A 13,455-nucleotide genomic window follows, 5' to 3' on the forward strand; every position below is an offset into this window, starting at 1 on the left:
TGCCTCTACAAAAACAAACAAACATGTTTGCTATGAAATATTAGGGAGGAGCTTGACAAAGCATTTTAAAGTTCACCTGAAATAACATAGTGGTGATAATATAATGAACATTTTTTTAAAAGGAGAATGAGGGATGGCTTGCTCTACTATATATTTAAATGGTTTAATAATTAAAACAGTTCAGCACTAGTCCCTTAACATCAAAACTGACAAATACTTACCCAAAAGAGACCCTAGAAAAATGACTTTATTATTTTTTATCTTTTATTTTTGGGACAGTCTTGCACTGTTGCCCAGATTGGAGTGCAGTGGCATGATCTCAGTTCATTGCAACCTCCACTTCCTGGGTTCAAGCAATTTGCGTGTTTCAGCCTCCCAAGTAGCAGGGACTACAGGTGCTCACCATCACACCTGGCTAATTTTTGTATTTTTAGTAGAGACAGGGTTTCGTCATGTTGGCCAAGCTGGTCTCAAACTCCCAGCCTCAAGAGATCTTCCCACCTTGGCCTCCCAAAGTGCTGAGGTTACAGGTGTGAGCCACCATGCCCAGCCAAAAAATGACTTTATACAGATGCTCTTCAACTTACAATGGGGTTATATCCCAACAAATTGATCATACGTCGAAAATGTCATAACTGAAAGAGCATTGAATACACATAACCTACCGAACACCAGAGCTTGGCCTCGCCTACCATAAACGAGTTCAGAACATTTATATTAGTGTGGCTGGCTGAGAGCTGCAGTTCACCACTTGCTGCTACTGCCCAGCATGAGGGGAGAGTATTTTATGGCATATCTGCCTGGGAAAGAGCAAAACCCAAAAGCTGAAGTATGGTTTCTACTGAAAGCATATTGCTTTCACACCGCTGTACAGTCAAACAATTGTAAGTCCAACCGTCGTTAAGTTGGGACAGTCTGTATATGATATTAACAATCATATACAGATTATTATACCTTTGGACATAAGGCCAAAGGAAGGATTATACAATAAATGAGGCTAGTATAAATTAGTTAACTACTGGGGAAGGGACAATTTCCTTACATTGCACCATACACTAAATTAAACTGACAACAATTAAAGCTTGAATAAAGCTTTAAGGAAATACAGGTGAATATCTAAATGATGATTAAGCCTTTGGGCATAAGGCAAAAGGAAGGATTATAGAATAAATGAGGCCAGTATAAATCAGTTAACTACTAGGGAAGGGACAATTTCCTCACATTGCACCATACACTAAATTAAACTGACAATGATTAAAACTTGAATAAAGCTTTAATGTAATATAGGTGAATATCTAAATGGTTTTATGATGGAGAAGAAAAAAACATAAAAGCAATGGAAGCAATCATGAAAAAAACAATCAATATATTTGACCACAAAAAAAATTTAAATAATCAAAATAATTATAAACAAATTAAAAGGCAAAGAACAAATTACAAAAATTATTTCCAAAAACATGATGGACAAAAGGTTGAGCTCCTTAAAATGTAAAGAATTTATTAAATTCCTATACACCAATAACAGACAAATAGAGAGCAAAATCAGGAGTGAACTCCCATTCACAATTGCTTCAAAGAGAATAAAATACCTAGGAATCCAACTTACAAGGGATGTGAAGGACCTCTTCAAGGAGAACTACAAACCACTGCTCAATAAAATAAAAGAGGACACAAACAAATGGAAGAATATTCCATGCTCATGGATAGGAAGAATCAATATCGTGAAAATGGCCATACTGCCCAAGGTAATTTATAGATTCAATACCATCCCCATCAAGCTACCAATGACTTTCTTCACAGAATTGGAAAAAACTACTTTAAAGTTCATATGGAACCAAAAAAGAGCCCACACTGCCAAGACAATCCTAAGCAAAAAGAACAAAGCTGGAGGCATCATACTACCTAACTTCAAACTATACTACAAGGCTACAGTAATCAAAACAGCATGGTACTGGTACCAAAACAGATATATAGACCAATGGAACAGAACAGAGCCCCCAGAAATAATACCACACATCTACAACCATTTGATCTTTGACAAACCAGACAAAAACAAGAAATGGGGAAAGGATTCCCTATTTAATAAATGGTGCTGGGAAAACTGGCTAGCCATATGTAAAAAGCTGAAACTGGATCTCTTCCTTACACCTTATACAAAAATTAATTCAAGATGGATTAAAGACTTAAATGTTAGACCTAAAACCATAAAAACCCTAGAAGAAAACCTATGCAATACCATTCAGGACATAGGCATGGGCAAGGACTTCATGACTAAAACACCACAAGCAATGGCAACAAAAGCCAAAATTTACAAATGGGATCTAATTAAACTAAAGAGGTTCTGCATGGCAAAAGAAACTACCGTCAGAGTGAACAGGCAACCTACAGAATGGGAGAAAATTTTTACAATCCACCCATCTGACAAAGGGCTAATTTCCAGAATCTACAAAGAACTTAAACAAATTTACAAGAAAAAATCAAACAACCCCATCAAAAAGTGGGCAAAGGATATGAACAGACATTTCTCAAAAGAAGACATTTATGCAGCCAACAGACACATGAAAAAATGCTCATCATCACTGGCCATCAGAGAAATGCAAATCAAAACCACAATGAGATACCATCTCACCCCAGTTAGAATGGTGATCATTAAAAAGTCAGGAAACGACAGATGCTGGAGAGGATGTGGAGAAATAGGAACACTTTTACACTGTTGGTGGGACTGTAAACTAGTTCAACCCTTGTGGAAGACAGTGTGGCGATTCCTCAAGGATCTAGAATTAGAAATACCATTTGACTCAGCCATCCCATTACTGGGTATATACCCAAAGGATTATAAATCATGCTGCTATAAAGACACACGCACACACATGTTTATTGTGGCACTATTCACAATAGCAAAGACTTGGAATCAACCCAAATGTCCCTCGATGATGGACTGGATTAAGAAAATGTGGCACATATATACCATGGAATACTATGCAGCCATAAAAAATGATGAGTTCATGTCCTTTGTAGGGACATGGGTGAAGCTGGAAACCATCATTCTGAGCAAATTATCACTAGGACAGAAAAGCAAACACCGCATGTTCTCACTCATAGGTGGGACTTGAATAATGAGAACACTTGGACACAGGAAGGGGAACATCACACACCAGAGCCTGCCATGGGGTGGGGGGAGGGGGGAGGGATAGCATTAGGAGATACACCTAATGTAAATGACAAGTTAATGGGCACAGCACACCAACATGGCACATGTATACATACGTAACAAATCTGCACGTTGCGCACATGTACCCTAGAACTTAAAGTATAATTTAAAAAAAAGAATTTATTAAATTAATAAGAAAAACACTAAAACCTCAATGAAAATAAATGGATAAAAGGCACAACTAGACAATTCACTAAAAAAGAGATACAAGTGGATAATATGCATAAGAAAATTGTGCAACTTGACAAATAATCTAAAAAATCATATGACGAAACAATATACCTTTTGCTCATGAAATCAGCAAAGAGAATCACAGTTTGAGTGCAATATTATAGAAATGTTCATATAGAGGCTAGGTGGGAATGTCAATTGGTAAAACATTTTTGGAAAAGAATATGTTAATATTCAAGGAGAATACTAAAGAAGTTCATGCACTTTAACCCAAATTTATTAATTTTTATGTGTTTTAGACAGGATCTCACTTTGTCACCCAAGCTGGAGTACAGCAGCACGATCACAGCCCACTGCAGCCTCTAACTCTTAGGGTCCAACAATCCTCCTGTCTCAACCTCCTGAGTAGCTGAGACTACAGGTTCATGTCACCATGCCTAGCTAATTTTTTTTTTTTTTTTTTTTTTTAAGATTCAAGGGGTGCATGTGCAGATTTGCTACACGGGTACATTGCGTGATGCTGGTTTGGGCCTCTATTGATCCTGTCACCTAAACAGTGAACACAGCACCTAATAGGTAGCTTTTCAATCCTTACTTACCTCGCTCCCTAACTCTCCCCTTGGGGAATCCCCAGCGTCTACTAGTCCATCTTTATGTCCATGTGTACCCAATGTTCAGCTGCCATTTATAAGTAAAAACATGCAGTATTTGGTTTTCTCTTTCTGTGTTAATTCACTTAGGATAATGACCTTCAGCTACACCCATGCTGCTGCTAAGGACATAATTGTGCTCTTTTTTACAGCTGCGTAGTATTCCATGGTATATATATACACCAGATTTTCTTTATCCAATCCACTGTTTATGGGCACCTAGGTTGATTCCATGTCTTGCTATTATGAATAGTGCTGTGATAAAATACACGTGAGTGTAGGTATATTTTTGGTAGAATAATTTATTTTCCTTGAGTATATACCCAGTAATGGGATTGCTGGGTCAAATGGTAATTCTATTTTTCATTCTTTTAGAAGTGTCCAAACTGCTTTCCATAGGGGCTAAGCTAATTCACAATCCTACCAACAGTGTATAAACGTTTCCTTTTCTCCAAAACTTCGCCAACATGTTATTTTTTGCCTTTCTTTCAGATGGATTTTCACTCTTGTTGCCCAGGCTGGAGTACAATGGTGCAATCTCAGCTCACTCCAACCTCCAGCTCACTCCAACCTCCGCCTCCCAGGTTCAAGCCATTCTCCTGCCTCAGCATCCCAAGTAGCTGGGATTACAGGAATGTGCCATTATGCCCGGCTAATTTTTTTGTATTTTTAGTAGACATGGGGTTTCACCATGCTGGTCAGGCTGATCTTGAACTCCTGACCTCAGGTAATCCTCCCACCTTGGCCTCCCAAAGTGCTGGGATTACAGGCATGAGCCCCACACCGGCCATTTTTTGACTTTTTAATAACAGCCATTCTGACTGGTATGAGGTGGTATCTCATTGTGGTTTTGATTTGCATTTCTCTGATGATTAGTGATGTTAAGCATTTTTTCATATGCTGGCCACTTGCATGTTTTGTTTTGAGAAGTGTCTATTCGTGGACTTTGCCCACTTTTAAAGGAATTATTTAGTTTTTTTCTTGTTGATTTATTTAGGTTCCTTATAGATTGTGGATATTAGTCCTCTGTTGGATGCATAGTTTGCAAATATTTTCTCCCATTCTGTAGGCTGTCTGTTTACTCTGTTAATAGTTTCTTTTGTTGTTCAGAAAGTCTTTAGTTTAATAAGGTCCCAATTGTCAATTTTTGTATTTGTTGCATTTGCTTTTGAGGAGTTACCAGAAATTCTTTGTCTAAGCCAATGTCCAGAAAAGTATTTCCTAGGTTTTCTTCTAGGATTTTTAGAGTTTGAGATCTTACATTTAAGTCTTTAATCCATCCTGAGTTAATTTTTGTATATGGTGAGACATAGGGGTCCAGTTTCATTGTTCTGCATATGGTTAGCCAGTTTTCTTTTTTATTTTTTTTGTAGACAGCATCTTGCTATGTTGCCCAGACTGGTCTTGAACTCCTGGTCTCATACAGTCCTCTTGCCTCAGCCTCCCAAAGGGCTGGGATTATAGTAATGAGACACCATGCCTAGCCTAAACCAAATTTCTTATGTAGGAATCAATCCCAAAGAAATAGTTGGAAATTTGGCAGACTTTAACACAAAAATATCTAGTAACATTGTTTTCATACCCCCAAAATAGAACATAAATGTCTGTTAATAAGGTGGCTAAATATCTTACAATATGTCTATTTGACAAAAAAAAAAAAATCTATGCAGTTATTAAAACTATTTCAAAGAATGGCGTTGGTTGGACATTTCCTAAAAATGTATACAAAGAGCAAAGAAGATACTCACCCTTGGAATAATGTAGGGTAGGTAAATTTCAAGACAGACAGCACATACTGAAAAACAAACACCAAATTATTGGACATTTCAAATGATGGAAAATTGACAAACCATATAATCAAAGACATTTCTATTAAAAAAACATAACCACATAACCTAAGTAAATTCAAGTTTTAAAAAGGCCATTATTCCCACCAAAATCACAAACTGGGCAAACAAATGACCTCCCAAGTCATACTAAAGAAATTGAGCCGGCTGGGCACGGTGGCTCACGCCTGTAATCCCAACACTTTGGGAGGCTGAGGCAGGCGGATCACAAGGTGAGGAGTTTGAGACCAGCCTGGCCAATATGCTGAAACTCCGTCCCTGTTAAAAATACAAAAATTAGCCGGGCATGGTGGTGAGCACATGTAGTCCCAGTTACTCAGGAGGCTGAGGCAGAAGAATCACTTGAACCTAGGAGGCAGAGGTTGCAGTGAGCAGAAATTGCGCCACTGCACTCCAGTCTGGGCAACAAAGTGAGTGAGAGTCTATCTCAAAAAAAAAAAAAGTAAAGCAAAAGAAAAGAAAAAAGAGATTGAGCTGCTTTTTCCCAGGGCTACCAGAAGCCTGGCTGCCTTTTAGTTGGTGAAATGGAGCTGGCATTGTGAGCAAACAGGGAAGCACAGCAGCTGGGCCTGATGTTACAGATGCTGGAACACTCAGCACCTTCCCAGATGTCAGAAATGTCACATTGTAACTGTAGCAGCCCCAGAGTAATTCAGACAAGTCCCTGGACACAGTCTGTTTTCTCAGGGTATCCACTTCATCTATGGTCCAGTTTACCTAAAAATCCAATCCTTTCTTTGTTTCTCTTCAAGTAAAACCACATCCTAGTCTTTCTTTCCTTTGTTGTCCTTCAATTTTTAGGGTTTTGTATGTCTTTTGTATTACATGATTTTTTTTCAAACTAATTCTGCATTTTAGGATTTTGTATGTTGTTTGCATTAAATGATTTTTTCAAACTAATTCTGCATAGGAATCATTTTTTGCTGTGTTTTAGCATGTTACAGACTTTTTTTTAAACCAACTCAGTTAAGGTCAATTTCTATTTCTCTTATGCATATTTATGTATATTAATTGAATTTACAGCACTTTATGAGTGAAGGAATTGTGTTTTATCCATCTGGGTATCTTTTCCATTTTTTTCCTATTATTGACCACGAAGAATTTACTTTTTTAAGTCTAAAATCATTAAACAGCTTTAGGCAAGGACTCTGCTGATCCTTCACATGCTCTAAAAAAATGGAGTGGACTGGTGCTGGGCAAGTTTATATATCTACTTTTTTCCCAGGGATTAGTCCACATAGAATTCCCCTTGTTTGAGCTCCTAAATGCCACAATTATGGCTAACTGCTTATGCGTTGTTCTACACTTCCTCTTCTTCCTTGAAACCTATTTACTACATAATTCAATATGCTCTTCCCTACTTTTCTGATATTTTTATTCTTATATGGAGAAAAGGAAAGGATTAACTGAGCATCTGAGTCACAGCCTGAAATACCCTTAACAAGCTTCATTATGACAATAAATGTTTAGTTTACTGTGTGCTTAGCTTTGGCCTACATACTGGGGGAAATCAAAGATCCTGAAGCTCTTGCCTCACCTTGCTAAAGAACAGAGAAAAAAGAAATGCAATTCCTCACATCACTGAGAAGTGTTGCTCAGACAAAATGCTATTCTATTGAACAGCAAAGCCCTAGTAATGAGGTTCTTGAGGAAAGAGAAGGAGCCCCGTGCACGGTGGCTCACGCCTGTAATCCCAGCACTTTGGGAGGCCGAGGTGGGAGGATCACGAGGTCAGGAGTTCGAGACCAGCCTGACTAACATAGTGAAACCCCATCTCTACTAAAAATACAAAAATTACCCGGGCATGGTGGTATGCGCCTGTAACCCCAGCTACTCAGGAGGCTGAGGCAGGAGAATCGCTCAAACCCGGGAAGTGGAAGTTGCAGTGAGCCGAGATTGAGCCACTGCACTCCAGCCTAGGCGACAGAGTGAGACTCCATCTCAAAAAAAAAAAAAAAAAGAAAAAGAAAGAGAAGGAGCAATTTGGGAGCCATTGACGCCTGTAATTCCAGCACTTTGGGAGGCCAAGGCGGGAGCCCAGGAGTTGAAGACTAGCCTGGGCAACATGGTGAGACCCCATCTCGACAAAAAATACAAAAATTAGCCGGACATGGTTGTGCAAGCCTGTAGTCCCAGCTACTTGGGAGGCTGAGGTGGGAGGATCACTTGAGCATGGGAGGCAGAGGTTGCAGTGGGCCAAGATCATACCACTGCACTCCAGCCTCGGCAACAGAGCAAGACTCTGTCTAAAAAAAAAAAAAAAAAAAAAAATTGGACCCACTGAAAGGCGTGCAAGCAAATTTCTTATGCTTATTATCCACTTGTAACTCTTTTTTTTTTTTTTTTTGAGATGGAGTCTTGCCCTGTCACCCAGGCTGGAATGTAATGATGCAATCTTGGCTCACTGCAACCTTTGCCTCCCAGTTCAAGTGGTGTTCGTGCCTCAGCCTCCCAAGTAGCCATGACTACAGGCACGCACCACCATGCCCAGCTAATTTTTGGCTACTCTCGAACTCCTGACCTCAGATGATCCACCTGTCTTGGCCTCTCAAAGTGCTGAGATTACAGGCATGAGCCACCGGGCCTGGCCTTGTATCTCTTTTTTCAGTGAATTGTCTACTTCTGCCGTTTACCCATCTATTTTCACTGAGGTTTTAGTATTTATTAATTTAATAAATTATTTGTATTTTACAGATGCCAACCACTTGTCCAGAACAGAAATGAACTTTGCCTCTGAGCTGAAGGCTCAATTGCTATGAGGGGAAGAAGGACAGCTGGCTGCCTAGGGCCTGATTACAGCTGGAACCTCCCAAAGGACGGAGGAACATGTCATCAGCCTGGGCCAGCCCAGGCCACCAAGACAGAGCTCAAGGGTGTGGTGCTTTCTCCTCCCTCCCTACCTAGGGCAGCTTCCTTTGACAGCACACTTGCTGCTTCAAACTTCTAACAAATATCGACCATTCTTTCAAACAATAGAAGGGGGTCAGAATGAGCTATATAAGATCTTTTTCAAAAGAATTTTCTTTCTACGAATAAATAGGGGAACAGCTGAAAGAGAAAATTATACTAAGAAATATGGAAATAAACTGAAGTGGAGGCTTCAAAAAACTAGAAGAGAGCATCCTCTACTTTAGACAAAAAAAAAAATCTTCACTAATTCAAAAGAAAATTAATGTGGCAGAGAAATTACATGCTCTCTGCCACATTAGAGTAGAAAGTGCTCATAGTAGGATATGCTCATAGTAGAATGAATATGCTCATGGGGTGTCCACTGCAGATTTCTTCCCAGTTGGCCTCTACTTAGTCCAAGCTGACCCACCCAGCCTTGGTTACCAGAAGGGACCATCACCATCCTAGTTGAGAAGATGAAACAATGGCCATAAAAGGTTCAAGCTTATAAGAGATATATAAAGTTCCTCACCAGAGTCCCATAATGTGCAACCTATCTGGCTCTCCCATCTCCTCTCCTCCACTCTGGAGCTCACCTCCTCCCCCCTCTGTAGACAATCTCCTTGGTCTCCCCTTCTTTCCTGCCTTCTGCTGTTCTTGACCTACTCTTTCCACTAGCTCTGATACTTCCCAACATCCCCAAGCCAAAGCATTCCAAACCATCGTATTTACATTCTCGGGACCCTTGCTCAGCTATGATTTCGATTATTCAGATTCTATATTCCTAGGACCAAACAATTTGGTTTAATTTCATCTAACACCTAGATGCATTATGCACATGGAAGGTATTTTGTCTTTTTATTAAATTTGTTGGCTGGGCACGGTGGCTTATACCTGTAATTCCACCATTTGGGAGGCCAAGCCAAGGTGGGCAGATCGCTTGAGCCCAGGAGTTAAAAACTAGCCTGAGTAACATGGCAAAACTTCGTCTCTATAAAAAAAAATACAAAAATTAGCCAGGCATGGTGGCGCACGCCTGTAGTCCCAGCTACTGAGGAGGCTGAGGTGTGTGGATCGCTTGAGCCTGGGAGGCAGAGGTTACAGTGAGCCATGATTGCACCATTGCACTCCAGCCTGGGTGACAGAAGAAGACCCTGTCTCAAAAAACAAACAAACAAAAATTTATAAAATGCCATGGGGCTCCAAAAAATTTTGTAAAAGTGCCACAAATGAAAATGCACATCCAGGCCAGGTGTGGTGACTCACGACTGTAATCCCAGCACTTTGGGAGGCTGAGGTGGGCGGATCACCTGAAGTCAGGAGTTCGAGACCAGCCTGGCCAACATGATGAAACCCCATCTCTACTAAAAATATAAATATTAGCCCAGCATGGTGGTGCACGCCTGTAGTCCCAGCTACTCGGGAGGCTGAGGCACTAGAATCACTTGAACCTGGGAGGCAGAGGTTGTGGTGAGCTGAGATCACACCACTGCACTCCAGCCTGGGTGACAGAGTGAGCCTGTGTCTCAGAAAAAAAAAAAAAGAAAAGAAAAGAAAGAAAGAAAATGTACATCCAAAGAGGGGCACAAATTTCTACGAACTAAATGCTATTTGTCTGCTTTTTTTTTTGCTTAGATAAAATGTTTTTTATCTAACCAATGCCATGGCTCATGGGCTTTCATGACAGATGTGTTAATCTACCCCTTCTAGTGATTATATGGAAATAAAAGAAAGGTTATTCTGTTTTAAAGTAAAATTTTATCATTATATCCATCAGGTTCGCTAGACAAATTAGAATAGTTAAATTGAAAAAGTCAGAGATTTCACAAATTCACAAATTTCTGAGTAGGTGCCACAACAACAACAAAACAACAAAAACAAAACAACAACAACAACAACAAAAAACTGCCTTTAGTTTAGCTACTTGTCCCATGAGAAGAAAACAAATCTGTTAAAAGTTACTAATTACTGTCACAGTATAAACAAAAGATTGTCCTTTCTTTTCTTCCAGAGTAACGACCACTTATCTTATAGTTTGCCACAATGGCAAGCACTAGGCCACCTACCTTACAAACATCATTTCTTTTGTTATTGTTGAGACGAAGTCTGGCTCTATTGCCCAGGTTGCAGTGCAGTGGCGTGATCTCTGCTCACTGCAACCTCCGCCTCCCTGGCTCAAGAGATTCTCATGCCTCAGCCTCCTGAGTAGCTGGGATTACAGGTGCCCACCACCACACCCGGCTAATTTTTGTGTTTTTAGTAGAGATGGGGTTTCACCATATTTACCAGGCTGGTCTCAAACTCCTGATTTCAAGTGATCCGCTCACCTCAGCCTCCCAAAGTGCTCGGATTACAGGCCTGAGCCACTGTGCCTGGCCAACATCATTTCCATTAACTCTCACAACAACACTTTCTCCTTTTTTTTTTTTTTTTTTTTTGAGACTGAGTCTTGCTCTGTTGCCCAGGCTGGAGTGCGATATCTGCTCACTACAACCTCTGCCTCTCAGGTTCAAGTGATTCTCCTACCTCAGCCACCTGAGCAGCTGGAATTACAGGCGCCTGCCACCACGCCCGGCTAATTTTTGTATTTTTAATAGAGACGGGGTTTCGCCATGTTGGCCAGGCTGGTTTCGAACTCCTGGCCTCAAACAATCCACCCGCCTCGGCCTCCCAAAGTGCTGGGATTACAGGCGTGAGCCACCGCGCCCGGTCACAACAATTTCAAGAGGACTCTTTGTCCCATCTTAAAGTTAAGAAACTTAGGTTAAGAAAGACTAAGGTTCCAAACGCCAAGTAAGTGGAGCCAGGAAGTAAAACCCATCACTGCCTCCCAGGAAGGCTGCATTTATGGACCTTCAAAGGCTTATCGCCATAACTAAAAATTAACTGGAGGCCGGGCGCAGTGGCTTACACCTGTAATCTCAGCATTTTGGAAGGCTGAGGTGTGCGGATTACCTGAGGTCAGGAGTTTGAGACCAGCCTGGACAACAAGGTGAAACCCCCGTCTCTACTAAAAATACAAAAATTAGCCCGGCATGGTGGCGCACACCTGTAGCCCCAGCTACTCGGGAGGCTGAGGCAGGAGAATCGCTTGAACCCAGGAGGCAGAGGTTGCAGTGAGCCGAGATCACGTCACTGCACTCCAGCCTGGGTGACAGAGCGAGACTCTATCTCAAAAAAATAAAAATAAAAATAAAAATAAACTGGAGAAGGAAAGGGGGTTGGGGAGCATTCTCTGAATATATAAAGGCAGCCATTCATTGTAGGAGAGGAGGTAGAAGGAAATGCTGTTTGTTGATGTTTCTTTTCCAGAGAGGAAGAGAGGGGAAAGGAAGAGCAGGGAGCAGATGGAGAGCCCGCAGTAAGACCCCACAGGGGGGCCAGGTGGTCTTGCACCCTGTATTCCCACTTTGGCTGGGGCCAGCCCAGAGTCCAGGCCAGCAAGTAATGCCCCAGCCATGCCCACTCGGTCCTATTGGGTCCAGCCTTTCCCTGCGTGGTACCAAACCTAAAGCCAGCTTCCCTCTCCTTGCAAAACAAAACCCCAAACCTGGCACCACTGCTTCTCTGCCTCCTCACCAAAAGCTTTTCATGATGTCATGACATTAGTTTAAACCTAAAACTAAATGTACGTTTTATTTTAAAAAATAATAATTCCATGAAAAACTCCTGAAGTGCTTACAATGGAGACGTACAAAAAAATTGATTCGGGAATCAGCAGTGGTGAGGGGTAGACAGCTTAATCTCTTCTATTTAAAGGCTTCTGGAACTTCACGGGGGCTCTGAGACAGGGGCGTGTTTAGAAAAAAGGCAGGATGTGTCAGATTTCTTCTGACTCTTCCTCCCCGGGGGAGCAGGAGCCAATTGTTTGCTTTCTCTTAAAACTAGTCCACACAGCCCCAAACCAAGTTCCCGGGAAATGGCCAGCCCAAAATTCCTGTTTGCCTGGAGATGTACCGTGCTTTACAGTGCAGGAAACGGGGACAGTACAGGCCGGCAAATCCTGTTTCTAAAACAGCATCCCACACACGGAGGAGGTTCGCTCTCTATCTGCATCGCCACCAGGAAGAATGAGGTAAAAAGCTGGAGGAGGCTCCGTTTGTCACGGAAAGATTATCCGACTCAAACCTCCCACGTGCAATCGCTGCCTCCCGCGCCCGCCCCCTCACCTTGTTCGTGAGGTAAGAAGCCAGATAGCAGGTACAAAAGGTGAGGCCGACCACAGACCTCCTCACGCACATCTGTCAACTCGTCCCCTTCCCGGGGACCCGCGGTGCCTGCCCAAATCCCCTGGCCGCCGCCCGACCCCCGCAGCAGCAGCAGCGGCAGCAGCAGCAGCCCCGAGACGGCCACGTGGCTCCGAGCTCCGCCAATCAGCGCGGGGACCGCCCCCGGCGTTTGCCTCCTTAAAGGGGCCGCGCCCTCGAAGGACGGTCGTCCTTCTTCTAAAGAGTAGAAAGTGGCAGAAGAGGAAAAAAGCATACCACAGTTCACAATACCCCATCAGTGTTTAAAGAAAAATGTTCATCGCTATCTCTAAACTGTGAGACCAAAATATTACCCGTGCTTCACTGAATTTTCCCAATTTTCTCCACTGAGTCTGTAGCGCTTTGGCAAATGACACAAAAAAGGTAACAGCAACAAATGTCCATTTAAAAGAAGGAAGGTGAAGGAAGAAGGAACTGGA

At 41.8% G+C, this 13,455-nt stretch overlaps 1 protein-coding gene across 4 annotated transcripts in view; it reads right to left on the reverse strand.

The window, feature by feature from the left end:
• Positions 1-13,135, reverse strand: part of TMEM241 (transmembrane protein 241) — a 147,789-nt gene extending 134,654 nt beyond the window's left edge. For 2 of the 4 annotated variants that reach the window (XM_024236170.3, XM_024236171.3), the window contains exons 1-2: positions 12,938-13,135; positions 5,781-5,827 (exon numbers count right to left, since the gene is read on the reverse strand). In XM_024236170.3, the coding sequence (XP_024091938.1) occupies positions 5,781-5,827; positions 12,938-13,009 (119 nt within the window). In that variant the 5' untranslated portion in view covers positions 13,010-13,135. The remainder of the gene's footprint in view (positions 1-5,780; positions 5,828-12,937) is intronic. The other 2 variants (XM_024236169.3, XM_054537710.2) reach the window with 2 other exon arrangements.
• Positions 13,136-13,455: the final 320 nt, after the last annotated feature.

Source organism: Pongo abelii, chromosome 17, assembly GCF_028885655.2.
Source record: "Pongo abelii isolate AG06213 chromosome 17, NHGRI_mPonAbe1-v2.0_pri, whole genome shotgun sequence".
In the NCBI taxonomy this organism is placed as follows: Eukaryota; Metazoa; Chordata; class Mammalia; order Primates; family Hominidae; genus Pongo; species Pongo abelii.